At 40.9% G+C, this 23998-nt stretch overlaps 1 protein-coding gene across 4 annotated transcripts in view; it reads left to right on the top strand.

Moving 5' to 3' along the window:
• The window catches only part of exoc4 (exocyst complex component 4), a 572850-nt gene that overhangs the window by 86026 nt on the left and 462826 nt on the right, over positions 1-23998 (top strand). For all 4 annotated transcript variants that reach the window (XM_063073038.1, XM_063073040.1, XM_063073041.1 and 1 more), the window contains exons 7-8: positions 8519-8664; positions 20459-20547. In XM_063073038.1, coding sequence (XP_062929108.1) covers positions 8519-8664; positions 20459-20547 — 235 coding nt within the window. The remainder of the gene's footprint in view (positions 1-8518; positions 8665-20458; positions 20548-23998) is intronic.

Raw genomic sequence — 23998 nt, 5'->3', positions numbered from 1 at the left:
AGATCAGCAGAGCAATGTGTCAGCAATGGTAGAGTTAGTACACCATGATCGATTCACGTAGATGCATAAACCACCTCTCCTACTTTTACCTGTCGCTGTGGCAACTCTGTCAGCCCTGAAGACCGTGCGCCCTTTCAGTTCCACCACATTGTTTGGGACATCACTGTTTAGCCACGTCTCCGTAAAAAACATGATGTTGCAATCCATAAGCCTTCTTTGTGTGAGGGTCCAATTTCTTAGTTCGTCCAGCTTGGTTGTCAGAGACCGAACATTGGCGAGGAAGATGCTAGGTAGCGCTGGCTGGTGTGGATTTAGCCTTAGCCTAGCACACAAACCTCCACGCTTCTCCCGTCTTTGTTTACGGTCTCGACACCGTACACCAACCTGCTCCAGATCAAGCACCTAAACCTCCAACCATCCAACTTGACATCATCCCTCTGGAAAACAATGATGATTTCCCATATCTTGGTAGCCTTCTTTCTTCAAAAGCTAACATTGACTTTGAGATAAAATTGCAGAATATGCTGTGTAAGTGGAGTTTCTGCCAGGCTGAGAAAGAGGGTTTTAGGCTATCAAGATCAACACTAAGCCTCTGGTCTATAAAGGTATAGTCCTCCCCTCCTTGCTATATGGAGCAGTCTTGGACAACGGAGCAGTCTTGGACAACATACAGCAAGCAGTAAGATCCCTAAAAACTTACCATCAAAGATGCCTCCGAAAGATTCTGAGAGTTAGCTGGAAGAACAGGCTTACTAACTCCAGCATCCTGGAGGAAGTTAACGTTAACTCCACAGCCACAATCGTGACTCAACACCAATTGCGATGGGTGCACCACATCATCCGAATGCCTGACTCCCGACTCCCTAAACAACTGGCCGACTCATGGATGCAAAGCACACTCCTGGAGGGCAGAAAAAGCATTTCAAGGACAATATGAAGATCCACCTGAGGAAGTGCCACATCAACCAGAATGGATGGGAGAAATTAGCATAGGTTAGGAAAAGCAGGAGAAGGACTGTCTGTGATGGGACTGCACAATTCGAAGAATAAGCAACTTCAACATGAGAGCTTGGAAAAGGCCCAACCAGCTACATCCATCACCACTTGAATGACCTACATCTGCTAACACTGCAATAGGACTTGTGGATCATGGATCTGCCTCTTCAGTCATTTCAACATCCACAGGTGACCAGATCAACCACCAGGAGAGGAATCATACTCAACTACAAGTGATTGCTGATGCTGATGACTGTATATTACCGTAACAACTCACTTAATGTGTTCGTGTAGAAAACTGGAGGATCATCTGAATAAATATTCCTTCTCTCCGTAAGGTCCAACAGTATGGGAGCGTTTCAACAGATCAAACCAAAATGAAGATAAAAGAGCATTCAAGGCAAGTTGGGAAATTGATAATAGGGAAGCACAAATCGGGAGAAGGGTACAAGACCATCTCAAAGGCACCGAACATACTTCAGAGCTCAGTGCTGCCTTGCGTGAAAAAGTAGAAAAATATGAAACCATAGCCACACTGCCTAGGTCATTCCATCCCTCTAAACTTAGTTGCTGGAGAGGAATGTCACTTGTAGGAGAGGCTACTGTAATGTCAACAGTCATACTGAGTAAGCTGCAGAAGTCAGTAGCTGCAACTGGAGATGAAGTTCATGGCTCCACAATCTAATGCCTTGCACAAAAAGAATATTTATAGAAGGGTGCCAAGGAAAAAGCCCTAGCTTAAAAAAAAGTATATCCTTGCCCATAAAGGATTTGCAAAGTGCCACTTAGAAGATACTGTAAAGATGTCGAAGAAGGTGTTGTAATCACATGAAACTAACATGGAACTTCTTGTACTCAATGCTAAGCAGTACAGGTGGCATAAATCTAATACTGCACATCAGCCAGGTAACACCATCTCTACTGTAAAGTATGGTGGAGGTGGCATCATGCTTGGAGATGCTTTTCAGCAGCAGGGACTGGAAATTTGGTCAGGATATTTGGGAAGATGAATGCTGCTAAGTACAGAGAGAGATCCTCTATAAATACCTGCTTGCCTCTGCCAGGGAGCTTGAAACTGGGGAGTAAGTTAATGTTTCAGCAGGAACATTTGAAAATTGATATCCTTGAGTGGCTCAGAGTCCTAACCTTAACCCAATCGAACATCTCTGGCAAGACCTCAAGATTGCTGTCCACTGCCGCCACCCAACCAACCTAGCACTGCTTGAGCAATTTTGCAAGGAGGAATGGGCAAATGTTGCTCCATCACATTGTGCAAAGCTATTAGGGACTTATCTAAAAAGTCTACTGTCTGTAATAGCTGTGAAGTGCTTCAGCAAAGTACTGAGCAAAGTGGGATGAATACTTCTGAACGGCAGACTTTCAAATTTCAGTTTTTGAGTTTTTAGTTTTCATGCTGTACAATTTTCTCCGCTTTTTGGGTTTTACTGTGGGGGGAAAAGAGCATCTGATTCACAAGTAAAAATTCTCAGTTAAATTGATCAAAATCCCTGGTTTTAATACTCATTTATCAGAATCAGAATCAGAATCCTTTATTATCACCAAGTATGTGGACACATAAAGGGAATTTGATGCCGGGTTTCCCTGAGCTCTCACTGTATAGAATTAAAAAGCAAACAAAACAATAGGCAAATAATCATGAACTATATACAGTGAGGTATACCTGTGTACGTACAGGTGGACTTGGTTTATAATAGACTAAAATTCAAGTGTTATAAGACTGATGGCATACGGAAAGAAACTGTTCTTGTACCTATTTGTCCTGGCATACAGTGATCTAAAGCACCTACCAGAAGGAAGGAGTTGGAACAGGTGATGTCCAGGGTGTGATGGGTCTACAATGATGCTGCTTGCTCGCTTCCTGACTCTAGATGCATATAAGTCCTGGATCGAGGGCAGCTTCACACCAATAATCCTTTCTGCAGCCCTAATGGTTCTTTGGAGTCTATTCTTGTCTTGTTTGATAGCTGATCCAAACCAGACAGTGATGGACGAACAGAGAACAGGCTGGATCATTCCTGAATAGAATTGAATCGGCAGCTCCTGAGGCAAGTTGTACTTCCTGAGTTGACGTAGGAAATATAACCTCTGTTGAGCCTTTTTGATAAGAATGTCCGCGTTGGGTGTCCACTTCAGGTCCTGGGAGATTGTGACACCCAGAAACCTGAAGGTCTCCACAGGTTTATGATTTATGTGATCAAAGGGTTGAGGGCTGAATACTTTTATAAGGCACTGTATATACATAGAACACAATCCACAGTGGTCTTTCTCTGCATTCATTTTACGATCAAATTAATGCATTCTATTACGAACTGTCTATGCCACTCAAGTCTCCTTGATGTATCTACTGAGAGGCTTTAATATAGTAAGGCACAGCTTCTCACTGTGCAATGAAGGCAAGAGGTCCTTCTCCATGCAACCTTCTGAAATTTGCTTTTATTTTGCTATTCTTCTTTGGAATTGTGTTTTAATATCGTTATTAAGGTTATGAATATTACTAGCGGTATGAAAGCACTGAATTAACAATGTCCCTGTGAGGTATGCCAATGCTGAAAAATCAAGAGAAATTCGAGAACCCTATAATGCACAGAAATCCTCCAATTTTAACATTTCACTCTAAATAAAACCATATTGTCTACAAAATGGTGAAGTCACCCTACCCACCATTTGTCTGGAAGAATGCTGGGCAGGAAACTGTGGTGACGTCTTTGGTATAGTCTTCCTCATTCCTGGCCAGCATTAATTCCATGCAATATTTGGCATTCAGTAACATTAACCAGCCAGTCACATGGAAGAATACCCACTGAAAGTTAAGCAGATGATTAAAAAGTAAACTTATATATTTTGCAGACAAGCAAATAGGAATGAGAATTTTAATTGTGATATTAAGGTAGAAGCTGAAATACCAGAAATATATTGGAAAAATAAGTATTTTAAATCAGCTTTATTTTGAGGTTTATCTAAGGGAAGTACAATCTATATATATGGACATTATTTTCAGGCCAGAGAGTTTGCGAAGTAATGCTTATTGTCTATTATGCTGCTTAAAAATAATTACTACTTTGTGCAATGGATTGTAGTATGTTCAAAATTTTTTTACTCAATGTAGCATCTAAGTATCTGAAACTTGTGCCAGATCACATATTCGCCAGATAAGATTGTGATGCAATACAACCTGCTTAGAAATAGGGAATTGTTGAGATAGCTTCTGGCTTCTGTGGTGAACTGCACATATGTGTACTCCGAAATTTGCTGTCAGTCTCATGCAATAGCTGGAAGTGTTGACTTGTGCTATCTGCAGAAATTGCCACTCTTTCAGGCTTGCTTTAATCTGTGACAGTTGTTTTTCTCCATGCAATCTGTAATATTTCATGTCTCCAAGGCAGGCCAACAGTTTGTACACCAGATAAGTCAATTAGGAACAGTGATAAGCAAAGACATCAGTGTTAAATTGCCTTTTGTCTTGTCAATCATGTCATGTGCTTGAATTATGCAAATCATGCATGTGCTTACAATACTTGTATATTCTTATCCATTTCCTAGAATGCCCGCACCATAATTATGAATTTTTAAAATGTTTAGAATGTTTTATCTTTCCTCTGTAGTGGGGTTTTTAATAATAATACTCAAAGCCCTTGGTTGTTAACTTAGTGTGTATCTACATTGAAATTGTGTAAAATTATTATTTGTCCTGTTTTAAGTGGAAATTCATTTATGTCAAGTAAGGTACCAGAGAGTTAGCAACAACTATGAGACAAACATATGAGCCTGCATCTTTGAGGGAAGATTGAAATTTTCAAGGGAGGGAATTTTTTTTCCCTTCGATTGTCAGATTGATATCTGATTAGTATACATTACTGTTTGTGCTACAGATGGTGAGGCCAGTTGCAATGATAAATAACAGACAGAAGTTTGCTTTTCTGTTGGAGCAAAGGGATACTAATCTTTGTTGTAGCTTCACTAGTATATGTACCTGAGGAGAGCCCATCTAATTTCATGGGTTTGAACCTTCGAACCCACTGTTTGTATGATGTTGGAGCTTACCAGAGTGGTGTTCAGATTTGGTGTTTAATAATAGTTTGTTCTTTTTCACTACATGGTTGAGATCTCCAATTTGAAAGCTCAACTGTATTTCAACATCATCATCTGCTGTGTTATTAATTAAGCTTCATTTCAATGTAATAAAGTCACGCCAACAAATAGCTTGAATATTCCTGTCATTTGCATTGCACTTTGGCTTGAATTAGATACAGATTACGTGCCAACGGCAATACATTTTACAGTGTTAATAGTTGCAGAAGTTATTTTCTTTCACATATATGATGAAAAGTAGGAAAAAAGATCTATATTTAACTGCCAAGATGCTGACCCTAATTATAACTAAAAACGAATGCTTTGGCTTTGACTTTGCACCATAAAGCTGGAAAAGGGAACAGTTTTGATATTTTTCAAGGAAAGTTTTCTTGCAACACTTGATTTTGAATGCACTTAATTAGGAAAGGTTTAACTTTAATCAAAATGAAAGCAGTCCAGAAGGGTTGGAGAACATCTGTAAAGATGACATAATTGAACCTGAATGCATTGTGGCTTCATCATTCTGTGATGTGTTTTATGATATATGTTTATTTTTCAGTTCTGGCAAAAAAAAAATTGCGCTTTAGGACTAAATTCATTTAAAAATTAATGACTGTCATTTAGCTGGATCGTAAACTTTGCATCAGCTTTGTTGAGAGTATTTGCATTTCTGTTGTTGTAACCTTTCCCTCTATTACGCTTGTGTCTCAGTAACGTCATGCAAGAGTTCCTTTATAATTGGTAAAAGTACATGTACAGGTCAGCATTGAACCATAACAAACACAGGAAAATTGGAAGGCATAGGCCATCAGGCCCTTCAGGCCCTCTCTGCCATTCAATATCACCCATGTTGGCCTCAGCTCTTCCTCTGTGCCATTTCTTCTTGCCCCTCTATTCATTAATCTATGTGATTTTATCCACTTCCACTTTAAATACTTTGAATAATCCAGCTACCACTACCTGTCCGACAGAGATTTCACTACACCCAATGACCTGGCCTCCACAGCTGCATGTGGCAACAAATTCCACAAATTTACCACCATTTGGCTAAAGAAATTTCTCTGCATCTCTGTTTTGAAATGGCGCCCCTCTATCCTGAGGCTGTGCCCTCTTGTCCTAGACTCTCCCACCATGGGAATTAGTCTGATGAATACCCTTTCACTGTCTCTGTTCTCAGGATAACCTCTTTAAAATGATAGTTTTTTTTCTCAGGGAAGTGGATCAAAACTGCATGAAGTATTGTAGGCGTTTATTCCCCAATACCCGATATAATTGCATCAAAACTTCCTTCTTTGCAATGAAGTGCAAAATGCTTTATGCCACCTTAAGTACCTGTTGGATCAGCCCACTAGCTTTTCATAGAAACATAGAAAACCTACAGCACAATACAGCCCCTTTGGCCCACAAAGTGATGCCGAACATGTCCCTACCTTAGAAATTACTAGGGTTACCCATAGCCCTCTATTTTTCTAAGCTCCATGTACCTAACTAAAAGTCTCTTAAAAGACCCTGTCGTATCCGCCTCCACCATCGTTGCTGGCAGCCCATTCCACGCACTCACCACTCTCTGTGTAAAAAACGTACCCCTGCCATGTCCTCTGTACCTACTCCCAAGCACCTTAAACCTGTGTCCTCTTGTGGCAGCCATTTCAGCCCTGGGAAAAAGCCTCTGACCATCCACACCATCAATGCCTCTCATCATCTTATACACCTCTATCAGGTCACCTCTCATCCTCCGTCGCTCCAAGGAGGAAAAGCTATGATTCCTGACCTGGAACATCTAAGTCCCTCTAAACTTCACTCTCTTTTCATTCTCTCTCCATTTAGATAATAATCTGCATTTTGATTTCTTGTAGCAAGGTGCATGATCTCACACTTGCCCGTAAATTCCATTTGTCAGTCTCTTTCACCAGACACTCAATCTATCTGCATCTCATTGCCATCAATAGATGTCTTTCTGCCTGTTTTGTATCATTGTCAAATTTGTAAATCTTACTGTTTGCTTCTCCAGGTTATGAATGTAAATTGTGATTTATTGCAGGTCAAGAACTAATCCTTATGATGCTTCAATAATTACCTCAACTCTTTGTTTTACAATCTGTTCTATCCATTTCTTCCATTACCAGCTATCATGTTGTGTATTATCAAATGACTTTTGGAAATTTAAATACAGTACATCACCATGTGTCCTTCAATCAATTCCCTGTTAGATCTTCGAAGAACTTGACCAAATTCGTCAAACATGATTTTAGCTTTCATAAAACAATGTTGACTGGGTTTAATTATATTCAGCTTTCCAAAATTATTCAAGATCGTTTAATGTCATTTTCACTGCATAAGTGTAAAGAAGAACGAAATAATTATCACTCTGTATCTGATGCAGCACAAAAAAACAGTAAGATAAAGAACACAAGAATAATAAAAATATAACAATTATAATAAATATAAACATATTCAATATAAATATAATATGATTCCTTTTTTCCTCTTTGATAATTGACTCCAGAATCATGCCAATACCAGCTGTTAATTTCACAGGTCTATTGTGCCCTGACTTCTGCTTGGCTCCTGTTCCAAACAACGGAGTCACAGTGGCTGTATTCCAATCTTTTGCTACCCTCCCAGAATTTAGCAGGTTGTAAAACTTTAACTAATGAGTCTTATATCCTTACAGCAACTTCCTTTAACCGCTAGCATGCCGTCAAAGTTCAACCTAACATTTATTATCAGTGTGCGTGCATGTTACCATATATAACCCTGAGATTCTTTTTCCTGTGGGCATGCTCATATAGAATAGTAACTGTAAACAGGATCAGGATCAATGAAGGATCGCGTGGAGCATAGAAGACAACAAACTGTGCAAATGCAAGTATAAATAAATAGCAATAAATAACAAGAGCATGAAATAACTAGATAAAGAGTCCTTAAAGTGAGATCATTGGTTGTAGGAACACCTCGATAGATGAATGTAGTTATCCCTTTTGCTCAAGAGCCTGATGGTTGAGGGGTAGTAACTGGTCTTGAACCTGGTTGTGCCAGTCCTGAGGCACTTGTACCTTTTGCCCGCTGGCAGTTGTGAGAAAAGAACATGACCTGTGTGGTGATGATCTTTGATGATGGATGCTGCTTCCCTACGACGTTGTTTCATGTAGATGTACTGCGTCTTTTGGGTCCTTGTGACATATCAATCTTTAGCCCCCTGACTTCTTCAGTTATTTATTGGTCGTTCACACACTACTGGATTTAATTTTTTTTTAAATCCTAGGGATCTCTAGGTTTGTATGTTTGTGTTTATCCGTGTCTTTTCAATTGATTGAACTGAAGGTGTTCCGTAATGTAAAATAATAAGAGCATCATTGATAGACATGAGAACTATTTACAGATGTATATATTGTGAAGTTCACATAAAATGACTGTTATGTTTTTACAGATACTGTTGACAGAATATTTAGATGTGAAGAACACTCGAACTGCCTCTGAACCTTCATCACAGCTCAGTTACGCCAGCACTGGGAGTGACTTTGCAGCATTCTTTGCCAAAAAGAGACCTCAGAGACCCAAAATTCCTCTTTTTAAGTAAGTATCATAAGGTTCACTTTAGTTTGTAATCTGAGGGTAAAATGATGGTTGCGTTAATATTGTTTTAGTATTAAATGAAAAACTATTTAATCTCCTTCAATGCTTTCTGTGGGTTTTGTAATTTGGAGCAAGAGTAAGGAATGTTGTTCTGGCAATGAATAAATTGATCCACTATCTAAATTAACTTTCCTGTCTCATCCATATGTCCTTGATTCCCTTTTTTTCCACGCGCACTAGTCATACCGAACAAGTCCCTGAGAGCTGCCTTCCTTTTGGCAAAGGTGGAAGTAGTGTCACTGAAACTGCAGAGATGCCTCATAATGTACCTCCTAATTACTGGAAAGTATTGTGGGGCCTGGAACATAAGTGACGTGGGCTTGCAAAAAGAAAGAAATTAAAATGTGATTCATGTAATTCTGCTACATAAACCTGCACATTTGTAATCTTGTTTTGACAGTGACCTAATCAAGGATTGGAACATTTTCAAATTCATCACTTCAGCTGTCATGATACTTAATTCATGGTTGCATATTATTATTGGAAATAATTATTTAAAAATCTAAGTATTGTAAAGGGACTTGTTGATTTGGACGGTGCAGATAACATAAGAAGAAAGGGGGAAAGCTTTTTTGTTTAAAAACACTAGCCAGTGACTTACAGCAACACTGTTCTGTGCATCTCAGTGTGGTATGATTGAACTTTCAGAAGTTAGGGCAAATTTCCTCTTAGTGGCATCACCATGGAACAGTACTGCACAGGATCAGGCGTTTTGGCCCACAGTGTTGGGCCAAACTAATGAAGCTAATAATGCCTAATTAAACTAATCCCGTCTAACTGCACATGGTTTATATCCCTTCATTCTGTGCATATTCATGTGCTTATCTAAGAACCTCTGAAATGCCTCTGTCGTATCAGCCTCAATCACCATTGCTTGGCACTTTATTGACCAAGATAGACGTCATAGAGCCATAGAGATATACTGCAAGAAAAAAGGCCATTCAGCCAACTTGTCCATTGCAACCAAGTTGCCTTCTTGAGCTTGTCCCATCTGCCTGCATTTGACCCATATACTTCTAAACCTTTCCCATCCATGAATCTGTCCAAATGTCTTTTAAGCATTGCAATTGTGCCTGCCTCAATAGTTTCCTCTGGCAAATTGTTCCATGTAGCCATCAACCTTCCTGTGAATAACTTGTCTCTCAGCATCCTTTTAAATAATCCCCCTCTTGCTATACCCTCCAATTTTAGTTTTACCTACTCTGTGACAGTGATCATCTGCCTTATTCACGCCCCTTATAATTTATAAACCTTTGTAAGGTCACCCCTCAGCCTCCGCTCCAGACAAAATAGTCTCAGCCAATCCAGCTTCTGTTCAAGAAATGTGCATGTGAACCTTTTCTGCACCCCTATGGCTTTATCACATCCTTCCTATAGTATGGCAACTAGTGCCACCGATATTATATACAGCTACAACTCTTAAACACAGTGTTCTGTATGAAGAAGGCAATCATGTCATATGCCTTCTTCACCACCTTGTTACCTATATGGGCACTTTTAGGGAATTCTGCATTTGTATCCCTAGGTCTCTGTTCTACAACTTCCCCGGAGCCCTGTCATTTTCTGTGTAAGTCTGTCCTGGTATAACTTCCTAAAAGCATCATTTCCCACTTGTCTCAGTTAAATTCTTCTTGCCATTCTTTTGCCTGCTTTCCCAATAGATCTAAATCCCTTTGTAACCTTAGACAAGTTTCTTCACTGTCTACCACATCACCAGTTTTGGTGGTCATGTGCACATTTTCTAATTATTCCACCAACAGCAGCACGCCATTGGTTACAGGGATCCAACCTGGAAAAACAGCCCGTTAACTCCTTTCAATTGGCTAGCTCACCTGGATCCCACGTGATCTCAATTTCTGTACTAATCTACCATGCAAGGCCTTGTCAAAAATCTTGCTACAGAAGTCCACATGGACTGTGAGTACTGTCCTGCCCTCATCAATCCTCTTTGTTAGCTCTTCAAAAAAATCTCCTGTGAAATTCATTGTACACCTTTTCTCAGTACACTGATCATCTTGAAATCCTTCTTCGCCACTCACCTTCCCTTTATACTGGTCATATTGCTTCTCTACTCTCAGTACTAACGCAGTGTAATCTCTTGATGTCTCCAATGAAATTTGTGAGACACATTTCCCATCCACAAAATCATTCTGACTATTCCTGTATTCCCCCCTCTCTTCTGTTATCAGTCAACCAGCAACTTTGGAGTAAACAATGTACCTTTTGAGTCCAGACCAAAGAATTTGGAGATTTCAGTGTAGCAAAGGCAGTTATAATTTGCATATTGGATTGCTCTTTTGTATTTTACACTCAGTTATGCTGTTCACATGTGGAGGCATCAATTGGTTCTGTTGAATTGTTGAATAAATGGAAATGATCATCAATCTCCTTTCTAATTATGTATTATAAAGTAGTAGATCATTTGAGCTTAAATTACATAACTCTTCAGAGTGTTAATACTTAATTATGAAGATTATTTGAAAAATAATATAGTGTTTAATGAAGTCATAGTGCACTACAGCACAGAAATAGGGCCTTTGGCCCATCTATTCCATGTTGTACTGTTGTTCTGCTTAGTTGCATCAGCTTGCACCCAGATCATAGCCCTCCATACACCTCCTATCCATGTACATCCAAACTTATTTTAAATATTGAAAATGAACCCGCATCCGCCATTTCCACTGGCAGCTCATTCCAACCTCTCACCACCCTCTGAGTAAACAAGTTGCCCCTCATGTTCCCCTTAAATATTTCACCTTTCACTCTCAACCCATGACTTCTGGTTCTAGTCTCAGCCAACCTCAGTGGAAAAAACCTGCTTGTATTTACCCTACCTATACCACTCATAATTTTGTATATCTCTATCAAATCATCCCCTTATTGTCCTGCACTACAGGGAATAAAATCCTTACCTATACAACCTTTCAGTACAACGCAGGTCATCAAGTCCCAGAAACATTCTTGACAATTTTCTACTGTCTCTTTCAATCTTGATATCTTTCCTCTAGGTAGGTGACCAGATCTGCACACAATACTGCAAATTAAGCATCATTTCCAGCTAATACAACTTAAACATAACCTCCCAACATAACATTTTATTAATAAAATGTTTGTAAAAGTAAGGGCAAAATAGAAACCTTTTGAGGTGTTTAATAAATGGAGGATGATTCAAACTTCCCGGTGCACACAACTATAATATTTTCACATCAGAAAACATTTTAATCAATGTAGTGGATTTCTCTCAGATATTTTTCTGAAGCAGACAAATAATGAATTTCAAAGATTTGTATCTTTATTACAAAATCTAGCCCGATAAATGCATATTCGGGTAATTGATTCCAAAAGGATTTGTGAAAATTCCCAAAGTAATGGAGAGCAGAGTTCAATTAACCTGATAACAGAAGTGTAAAGAATGGCCTCTATATTTGACGAGCACGAGAGGTTATCAGTATGTGTTTGATGCAGCATGTTTTATGTGGATTGATGCACAAATTATCTCAGTAGCAGCTTGATGTGGGACTAGTATTTTAGATTAATTTTCTATCACCATGGGAGGAATAAAGGTTGCATGTTGTAACTAATGAGTACTTAAACAAGGGAACAATGCATAAAAATGTTTTTGATAGGACCCTTGGGTTATAAGCAATGGATATTATTAAGTTGATGTTTAAAACAATCTTGAAAATTTCTGAGAGCTCATGTGCAATGCAAATGTTATTTTTGTCACTTCAATGTGATCCATCAAACCAAAATCACGTTATAACTATCAGCAATAGCAATTTGATATTTTGAGGCAACAAATGGAATATTCAAAATTCCAGACAACTTTTTGAGATGCTTAAAACCAACATATTTTATAAGACCATAAGACATAGGTCTTTTGGCAAAGCAAGTCTGCTTCACCATTCCATTGTGGCTGATTTGTTTATTAACCCTATAAGGTGCAATGAGACCTGGGTGTCATTGTACACCAGTCATTGAAAGTGGGCATGCAGGTACAGCAGGCAGTGAAAAAGGCGGATGGTATGCTGGCACTTATAGCAAGAGGATTCGAGTACAGGAGCAGGAAGGTACTACTGCAGTTGTACAAGGCCTTGGTGAGACCACACCTGGAGTATTGTGTGCAGTTTTGGTCCCCTAATCTGAGGAAAGACATTCTTGCCATAGAGGGAGCACAAAGAAGGTTCACCAGATTGATTCCTGGGATGGCAGGACTTTCATATGATGAAAGACTGGATCAACTAGGCTTACACCCTCTGGAATTTAGAAGATTGAGGGTAGATCTGATTGAAATGTATAAAATTCTAAAGGGATTGGACAGGTTAGATGCAGGAAGATTGTTTCTGATGTTGGGGAAGTCCAGAACGAGGAGTCACAGTTTGAGGATAAAGGGGAAGCCTTTTAGGACCGAGATGAGGAAAAACTTCTTCACTCAGAGAGTGGTGAATCTGTGGAAATCTCTGCCACAGGAAACAGTTGAGGCCAGTTCATTGGCTATATTTAAGAGGGAGTTAGATATGGCCCTTGTGGTTAAAGGGATCAGGGGGTATGGAGAGAAGGCAGGTACAGGGTTCTGAGTTGGATGATCAGCCATGATCATACTGAATGGTGGTGCAGGCTCAAAAGGCTGAATGGCCTACTCCTGCACCTATTTTCTATGTTTCTAAATCCCATTCTCTTCCCTCCCCCCGCCCGTAACCTTTGATGCCCTTGCGAATCATGAACTTATCAACTTCGCCTTAAATATACTCATCGTCTTGGATTTCACAGCCATCAATAGGAATGAATTTCACAGATTCATCACCCTTTTGCTTATTATGCCACTTGAAAGAACATTTTAAAATAAAATCCCTCAGTCTGTGGTCATTCAAAATGAAAATGCGAAATGTTGGAAATGCACAAACATGAAAGATCCTGCGGGTGCTGGAATTATAGAGCAACAATCACAAAATTCTGGAGGAATGCTGCAGGTCAAGTAGCAGCTATTGAAATTAATTTGACAGTTTGGGCTAAGACCCTTCGTCGGGATTGGAAAAGAAGGGGGGAATACGCCAGATTAAGAAGGTGAAGTAGGGAAGGAGTACAGGCTCGATGGTAGTAGGTGAAGCCAGGGCGGGTGGGGGAGGGGTTGAGGTAAGTAGCTGAGAGAAGATAGGTGAAAAAGGCAAAGGTTTAGAGAAGAAGGAATTTGATAGGAGAAGAGAGTGGACCATGGGAGAAAGGGGAGGAGGCGGGGCAAAAAGGGGAAGTGATAGGCAGGTGAGGAGAACGATAAAGTACTGTAAACAATGAAATAGCATAAAAAAGTTGGAAATACTTAGCATCTGACGAGAGGGAAACAAAAATGCTATAAGTGATGGCCTGGGTCAGTATCATAAACAGAGAATTTTTAACAAGATTAAAGCAGAAAAATGTGGAAAACTAGGAAAAGAAAATATATCTGTAATGAGGTGAAAAGCAGGATAGACCGGAGAACTGTGCAGAGTAGATAAAGGAATATTTAAATAAAACATTTAATTATAAGGAACTTTTGTATGAAAACATTGTATTTAGTGAAGTTAAATTGCTAGACGTATTGTTGACTTAAAAGTTTGTAAAATACCATGTATTGAAAAATGAGAAACTGGAATAGTTCAAAGTTCAAAGTAAATTTATCATCAAAGTACATATACAGTGTAATGCAAAAGTTTGGGCAGCCCCGGTCAAAATTTCTGTTATTGTAGATAGCTAAACGAGTAAAAGATGACCTGATTTCCAAAAGGCATAAAGTTAAAGATGACACATTTCTTTAATATTTTAAGCAAGATTACTTTTTTATTTCCATCTTTTACAGTTTCAAAATGACAAAAAAGGAAAAGGGCCCGAAGCAAAAGTTTGGGCACCCTGCATGGTCAGAACTTAGTAACACCCCCTTTGACAAGTATCACAGCTTGTAAACGCTTTTTGTAACCAGCTAAAGCCCAATTTATACTTCTGCATCAAATGTATGCCGTAGGTACCGTGTATCCTACGCTGTAGGGTGACGTGCACCTCCTCAAAAAAGTAACTCGCGTCGCGGCGGCACAGACCGCAATAACTGTGATTGGTCCGCTTGGTAGCATCGCATTTCCTCCTACGCATTTCCGGTTGATTTTCTCCGCCATGTCTGTACACTGATGCGAAATAAATGGTTGGAGATGATGAACCAAATCGTCAAATCTACCTGCCGACATCTGAAAATATTTGAAATGCATTTCCTCGTCTATGTCTCTCACGAAGAAACTCAACACAGTGGCATAGAAACCCCACCACCAACTAGCATTTTGACGGTTAATTGCAGAGCGACGGATCGATCACGCTTTGGGCTTGTGTTGCTGCCAGTGGCAGCAGGAGCATTTCGCTGGTAGAGGGAAGAATTAATTAAAATAAATACAAGCAAATTCTAGAAGCTAACATCACACCGCCTATATAAAAAAAAGCTGAAGATGAAAAGACGATGGCTTCTACAAGGGGATAATGATCCTAAACACAACTCAAAATCCACAATGGACTACCTCAAGAGGCGCAAGCTGAAGATTTTGCCACGGCCCTCACAGACTGTGGATAGACCTCAAAAGAGCAGTGCATGCAAGACGGCCCAAGAATCTCTCAGAACTAGAAGCCTTTTTCAAGGAAGAATGGGCGAAAATCCCCCAAACAAGAATTGAAAGACTCTTAGTTAGCTGGCTGCACAACGTACTGACCATGCAGGGTGCCCAAATTTTTGCTTCGGGCCCTTTTCTTTTTTTGTTATTTTGAAACATAAAAGATGGAAACAAAAAAGTAATCTTGCTTAAAATATTAAAGAAATATGTCATCTTTAACTTTATGCCTTTTGGAAATCAGGTCATCTTTTACTTGCTGAGCTATTCACAGTAACAGAAATTTTGACCGGGGTGCCCAAACTTTTGCATGCCACTGCATGTCACCATATTCAACTGTAAGATTAATTTTCTTGTGGGTATTCACACTAAATGCAAAGAAACACAGTAGAATCAGTGAAAATTAGACAGTCCAAGAGGGAATTAGACAGGTATATGGAGGAATCTAGACAGGTATATGGAGGAATCTAGACAGGTATATGGAGGAATCTAGACAGGTATATGGAGGAATTTAGACAGGTATATGGAGGAATCTAGACAGGTATATGGAGGAATTTTAGACAGGTATATGGAGGAATTTAAGGTGGGGGCTTATTTGGGAGGCAGGGTTTGAGGGTCGGCACAACATTGTGGGCCGAAGGGCCTGTACTGTGCTGTACTATTCTATGTTCTATATTAAACGCATACAACAAATATGGATAGACTTCCGATATTGAAAAGACAACAAACTATGCAAATACAAAAAAGAGAAAAGAAAACAATAATAAATAAATAAGCAATAAATATCGAGGACATGAGTTGTGGAGTCCTTAGAGATGAGTCAATAGGTTGTGCAATCAGTTCAGTGTTGGGGCAAGTGTAGTTACCCTCTCTGGTTCAAGAGCCTGATGTAGGAGTCGTAGGAGGCCAAGGTCAAGGAATTAAAATGATAAGCTGCTGGAAACCCAAACCTATTCTGACAGACCCAACAGAGTTAATTCCAGAAAACGGATCTTGAACCTGCAGTTAGCCCAGTGCCTTAGGTATCATTAGAGCTTCTTAAACTCATTGAACCACCACAATACTTAGTGAATGTTGGCCTACAGTTCTATTGAAGATGGTGTTTCAGGATTTGACCCTATGGATGATAAGGGAACTGTGATTTATTTCCAAGGATATGGCGTGTAACTTGAAGAGAATTTGTGGTTGGTTCAAAGTTCAAAGAACATTTTTATCAACATTATACAAACTTGAGATACATCCCCTAAAGGCAACAACAAAACAAGAAACACAAAAGAACCTATTAAAAAAGACCATCAAACAGACAATGTCTAGGGAAAAAATGTGCAAATAGGAAAAGTAAACAAACAACATTCAGAACTGAAGTTCATGAAAGTAAGTCCACAGCCATGAAGTTCACAAAAATAAGTCCACAGCTGATCCAGGAGCCTGTTAGTTGTAGGCCACAGCCTCAGTTCAGCACAAAGACAGGTGAACCTCACGAGTAGCGAGCTGAACACTGACCCATACCTTTCCTCTGACCCCAGCACCCTGACCTTTTCATTCTGGCCCAGTGCTGAATTAGCCAAACATCAGCTCATTCCTCACTCTTGTACCTTGGCCCTGCCATTTCACTACACTCACGGGCTTGGGACCTGCTGCTTCAATTCGGCCCATGCCCGTCCTTTCCAATTTGGCTTGGCGCTTAAATTGGTCATGCATCAGCTTGTTCTAGGCCTTGACTCTGCCCTGCCTAGGATCTGCTGCTTCACATTGGCTCCAAGTCTGCTGCAGTAGCCAAACACCAGCTGCTCTCGGGCCCTGGCACCACCACCTCTATTCGCTCCTTACTTGCCATGCCACAGCTGTCCTGCACTTTTGGGGCTTCAGTTCACACTCCAAAATGCCAGGTCATACAGGTGGTTCAGAAGCTCAAGTCTGAAAGAGAATTTTCAGGCTGTTGATGAAAATGCAATAAACACAATGTGCTCGGAAGTCAAGTAGCATCTATGGATGGGTATGAACAGTTGACGTTTTGGGCCAAGATTCTTCATCAGGACCAGAAAGGAAGGGGAAGAAGTCAGAATGAGGTGGGGGGAGAGGAGGAAGAAAGACAAGGTGGCAGGTGATAGGTGAAACTGGGGTTGGGGGGCAGTTAAGTAAAGAGCTGAGAAGTTGATTGGGGTAAGAGATAAAGGGGGAAAGTGATAGAAAAGGATAGAAGACCATGGAAGAAGGGAAGGGGGAGGAGCACCAGAGAGGGCAGGTAAGGAGAGAAGGTGTGAGTGGGAACAAGAATGGGGAATGGTGAAGAAGGGGTTGGGGGGCAGTTACCAGAAGTTAGAGATATCAGTGTTCATGGAGGTTACCCAGGTGGAATACAAGATGTTACTCCTCCAACCTGAGATTGGACTCATCATGGGAGTGGAGAAGGCCACACAAAATGGGATTTCCTTGTGGCCACCCATTTCATTTCTATTTCCCATTGTTAAGTACCCCTAGGGGTCATATTTTTTTATGGACTATACCTTTGAAAAAAGAGGGAGAGAGTTGTTCAACACCAGACACCTTGTTATTAAGAGAGAGAGAGGCGAAGACTGCTTGGAGATGGTGTTATGGTTTCTCTGCAGCATGTTTACACTTTGCAAGGACACTGGCAGATTCTAAGTTCTTACAGAGAGAGAGAAGGGAGGAGCTGCTTAATGGACAGCTGGTATTCAGCACGATGAGATAAATAGAAGATCAGCTGTTAGACCCACAGACACATGGTTTTGGACACTGAGTGAGCTTTGTTGTGCCCACAGAAAAGGTGGGTTTTGGAGGATTGATCAGTGGCTCTTGCAGTGTGAAAAGAGTGTGACCGGTGGGGAGTTATTCATGTGTCCGACCCTTGCTTGGGTTGATAATTCCGCCATAGAAGAACGGTCCCCTTTGTTGTCATCACAGTCAGTGACTTCTAAAGGATTTCGGAGGACAACGGGAAGATCGACGGCATCAGCTCACCTGGAGACTCAAATCTCTCCCTCTCTCTCTCTCCATCACTACTCAACTCAATACCATGAACTGAGCTGAACTTTACTCATCATCGTAAGACTATCTATTTACCCCTAGACATGAAGAAGCTTGGTTTTCATATATTTCCACACTTACTTATATATAATCATTCCTAACCTGTTTGATATATCTGCATTTATATTACTGTATTGCGTAGTTACTAATAAATACCATTAGTTAATAGCAATACTGGACTCCAAAGTGTTTTCCATTTCTGCTGGATCTTTTACCCGTCACGGGGTATGTGACACCATTCACATTCTGACAAATCATACTGCAATGGATCTGCTGAGTTTCTTCAGCACATTGCTCTAGAATTCTAGCATCTGCAGCACCTGTTGTGTCAATTGATTGCAGTGATTGTTTTTGAGAAAAGGTGTAAGTAATAAAGTAGTTAACAGTTTAGGCTGTTCCCACCTGCCTGCTTCTCTTGTCCTTTTTACTTTTTGTGGTCACATGTATAGGAGGTGCATTTAAAATAGTCCACGCAATAACTTCGGTGTATTGTGTCTGTAATGAACACTGTATCTGCTATAGCCAGTGTTGGAGGTTATGTACCTTTCAACTGGTGGATGGGATACCATTTAAGCTTGCTCCATCCTGGCTGGCATTGAGTTTAAGTGTTGTTGCAGTTGCATTTATCCAGGGAGTAGAGAATATTCTATCATAATCCTGTGCCTCAGAGATTCAGGTTGAATGCGATCGACGAGCTCAGCTTCATTTTCTGTCATGATCCTCATAACCTTTGATTCCTCATTGTATTCAACCTCAAACATAGTTAATGCCTCAGCATCTGCTGTGTCTAGAGTGGAGAATTCCAAAGGAAGCCTTCCTCATATACCACATGAGTCAGCTTTTAACTGGTGTCATTTAGTTTCAAGCTCCGTCACCAGGGGAAATGTCCTCATAGGATCTGCCTTTTCAAACGCCCACAGAACTTTGTGTTTGAATCAAGGTGCCTCTCATTCTTCCAAATTCCGGAAAGTAATGGCCAATTCTGCACAATCTCTCCTCTTAAGACAACCCCTTTAACATAGGCAATTGTGTGAACTTTGCCTACATGGTTTCTTGGGCAAGTACTTAGTGTCCAAAGGGGAGCAAAACTCAGTGCTTCTGGAAAGGTATCAAGCATAATGGTTAGCTAAATGCTTTAAGTTGCCAGTGGTGATGGTTCAAATCCTGCTGCTGCCTGTAAAGAATTTGTTTGTTTGTTTATTTATTTGTTGAGATGCAGTGCGGAATAGGCCCTTTGAGCTGCACCCGCTCAGCAATCTCCTGATTTAATCCTAGACTAATCATGGCACAATCTACAGTGACCAATTAACCTACCAACCAGTATGGCTTTGGACTGTGGGAGGAAACCAGAGCACCCAGAGGAAATCCACACAGTCGTGGAGAAAATTGAACCCGGGTCACCTATACTGTAAAGTGTTGTGCTAACGGGTACGCGAGGCACTGCATGGGTTTCCTTTGGGTGCTCCACTTTCCTTCCACATTCCAAAGGCGTATCCGTTAGGGTTAATAGGTGGTAGGCACGCTATGTTGGTATCATTGACACAAATGGTGCATTTCGCTGTATGTTCCGATGCAAATAAAGCTAATCTTTAAAGAAGTCTTTATCTTTAAGCCTAACCTTCATTTGCTGCCTTTGATTCCTTGCTACACGTGCATACCAGCTCTCTGTGATCCCAGTACTGATGTCTCTGAACATCAGTGTTGTTATTCACACCATTTAAGTAATAACCTAATCTTCTACTTTCATTTGCTTCAAACTTATTGTCTTGATTTGACCTTATTTATAAATTGCAAACTTTCTCTCAATTCGCTCTCAATCCCTTGACATTTTCTCTCTTCCTTCTTTCATAACCATCTGTACTCTTGAAAGAAAGGAAACCATACTTTGTCCATGCCTTCAGAGCATCATACCAAAATGCTTAGCAGTCAATGAATATTCACATTGAACAATCCACCACTCCTATATAGATTTAATCAAGTTTCGTAATGCAAGGATCTTGAAACAGAACATTGTAGAGAAATAAAAGTGATGTATGTATTATTCAGCAAGGTTTATCCATTTACAGATTTGAATCATCTTCGCATGCCATCAGTATGAGTGCGTACCTGCGTGAACAGAGACGTGAGCTGTATAGCAAGAGCGGAGAGCTACAAGGTAAAGTCAGTGCAATAGACCGATTCTCCTCGATACAAATTAAATTGCAGACCAAAACCAGATGAGCCAAACTTGTAAGCTTATATTTTCATTTTGTTCTCTTACACTTTTATTGATTATTATGATCAGTGTTACGATATGAATGCATGGATTCATTGGATTATCAGAGAGATCCATTTGTACCTATGAAGCACCTGCAGAAGTGTGAAATGAAAGTCTTAAGAATATTACAATAGGTCAAAGCATTTAAAAAATGGTTCAGTAACAAAAGGAGGAGTCAAGAACCAAAAAACAGTCAAAAACAGACAGGAAACCAATTATTAAATGCTGTGAAGCAGAATTTGGGGAAAAGGGGCAGAAACAGCTGGCTGTTGCTTGCAAGAGATCTTAGAGGCAAACATTAGATCAAAAAGTATGATAATGATGTATATCTTGCTCCTTCAGAGTTGAAACTGAACAAACTGAATTCTGATATCAGCAGGAAATTTACTTGTTAACTTTTCCACAGAGATTAGCCAGAATACTGTTTGCTACCATGGAGACAAGGATTGAAATAAAATTAGGCCATCGCCGGGTAATGAACAGATCTAGGTTTTACAGATATCCTTTGGTCAATTTTGTCCATAGAGAAAAATCCCTCAATATGGTAATTATTCTTCATCAGTAATGAATGTCATTAAAAACACACAAGATTAATAAAAAATAACAATTTTTAAAACTGGAGGTAGAGAGCAAACTAATCCCGCCATTCATGGGAACAAATCAAGTTGAAGCTGGGTGAGACCCAAGGTAGATTGGGAGGCCTCCATCCGCCAGAAGAAGTGGCATCTCCCAGTGGTCACCCATTTTAATTCCACTTCCCATTCCCATTCCAATGTCTGTCCACTGCCGTGATGAGGCCGCACTCAGGTTGGAGGAACAACATTTTATATTCCATCTGGGATGGAGGCTTCCAACCTGATGGCATGAACATCGATTTCTCAAGTTTCTGGTAATGCACCCCACTTTCACCATTCCCCGTCCCCTTTTCCCTCTCTCTTCTTGCCTGCCCATCGCCTCCCTCTGGTGCTCCTCCCCCCTTTTCTTTCTTCCATGGTCTTTTGTCCTCCCCTATCGGACTCCCCCTTCTCCAGCCCTGTATTTATTTTATCAATCAACTTCCCAGCTCTTTACTTCATCCCTCCCCCTCTCTGTTTCACTTACCACCTTGTGTTTCTCTCTCTCCTCACCTCACCTTTTAACTCCACTCCTCATTTTTGTTTCTCAAGTCCTGCTGAAGAATCTCAGCCTGAAATGTCGACTGTACATTTTTCTATAGATGCTGCTTGGCCTCCTGAGTTCCTCCAGCATTTTGTGCATGTTGTTTGGATTTCCAGTCTCTGTAGATTTTCGCATGTTTGTGAATTTCAAGTTTATTGTCACTCAGCTTTATACATGTATACTGCCAAACAAAACAATGTTCCTCCGGACCAAGGTGCACAACAACGCAGTACAAATAACTTGCACACAACACATAAGTAATGTTAAAACAAATAAATTAGCTTATAGTTAAATATATTCAAGAAGATTGACATTTAGCATAAGTGTAATCATGACACAAGTCAAACAGTAAATGTTATATAATTCTATGGTGCTTCATAATTGATGAAAACTAGGAGGTGGCAGGGAGTTTAGTTGTCTCAGAGCCTGAGATAAAAGCAGTTTTCCATTTTAACAGTCTGTGTATGTATGTTAGAATTGTGAATTTATGTTATGGGAGCGACTTCATTTGTATAGGTGTCCATAAGTTAGGCTTCCTTATCACAGACCTATATTCTATTTGAGAATACCTCGACACTGTTTTATCACCCCTTGTTCAATCCCTTCCGACCTATGTTCGTGACACTTCTCACGCTCTTAAACTTTTCGATGATTTTAAGTTCCCTGGCCCCCACCGCTTTATTTTCACCATGGATGTCCAGTCCCTATATACTTCCATCCCCCATCAGGAAGGTCTCAAAGCTCTACACTTCTTTTTGGATTCCAGACCTAATCAGTTCCCCTCTACCACCACTCTGCTCCGTCTAGCGGAATTAGTCCTTACTCTTAATAATTTCTCCTTTTGCTCCTCCCATTTCCTCCAAACTAAAGGTGTAGCTATGGGCACCCGTATGGGTCCTAGCTATGCCTGCCTTTTTGTTGGGTTTGTGGAACAATCTATGTTCCGTGCCTATTCTGGTATCTGTCCCCCACTTTTCCTTCGCTATATCGACGACTGCATTGGCGCTGCTTCCTGCACGCATGCAGAACTCGTTGACTTTATTAACTTTGCCTCCAACTTTCACCCTGCCCTCAAGTTTACCTGGTCTATTTCCGACACCTCCCTCCCCTTTCTAGATCTTTCTGTCTCTGTCTCTGGAGACAGCTTATCCACTGATATCTACTATAAGCCTACTGACTCTCACAGCTATCTGGACTATTCCTCTTCTCACCCTGTCTCTTGCAAAAACGCCATCCCCTTCTCGCAATTCCTCCGTCTCCGCCGCATCTGCTCTCAGGATGAGGCTTTTCATTCTAGGACGAGGGAGATGTCTTCATTTTTTAAAGAAAGGGGCTTCCCTTCCTCCACTATCAACTCTGCTCTTAAACGCATCTCCTCCATTTCACGTACATCTGCTCTCACTCCATCCTCCCACCACCCCACTAGGAATAGGGTTCCCCTGGTCCTCACCTACCACCCCACCAGCCTCTGGGTCCAACATATTATTCTCCGTAACTTCCGCCACCTCCAACGGGATCCCACCACTAAGCACATCTTTCCCTCCCCCCCTCTCTCTGCATTCCGCAGGGATCGCTCCCTACGCAACTCCCTTGTCCATTCGTCCCCCCCATCCCTCCCCACTGATCTCCCTCCCGGCACTTATCCGTGTAAGCGGAACAAGTGCTACACATGCCCTTACACTTCCTCCCTTACCACCATTCAGGGCCCCAAACAGTCCTTCCAGGTGAGGCATCACTTCACCTGTGAGTCGACTGGGGTGATATACTGCGTCCGGTGCTCCCGATGTGGCCTTTTATATATTGGTGAGACCCGACGCAGACTGGGAGACCGCTTTGCTGAACATCTACGCTCTGTCCGCCAGAGAAAGCAGGATCTCCCAGTGGCCACACATTTTAATTCCACATCCCATTCCCATTCTGACATGTCTATCCATGGCCTCCTCTACTGTAAAGATGAAGCCACACTCAGGTTGGAGGAACAACACCTTATATTCCGTCTGGGTAGCCTCCAACCTGATGGCATGAACATTGACTTCTCTAACTTCTGCTAGGCCCCACCTCCCCTTCGTACCCCAGCTGTTACTCCTTTTTATGCACACATTCTTTCTCTCACTCTCCTTTTTCTCCCTCTGTCCCTCTGAATATACCTCTTGCCCATCCTCTGGGTCACCCCCCCCCCCGTCTTTCTCCC

The sequence above is a fragment of the Mobula hypostoma genome, chromosome 20 (genome assembly GCF_963921235.1).
Source record: "Mobula hypostoma chromosome 20, sMobHyp1.1, whole genome shotgun sequence".
Taxonomy (NCBI): Eukaryota; Metazoa; Chordata; class Chondrichthyes; order Myliobatiformes; family Myliobatidae; genus Mobula; species Mobula hypostoma.
The sequence above is the reverse complement of the archived record's forward strand: the minus strand, read 5'-3'. Positions and strand labels throughout refer to the sequence as shown.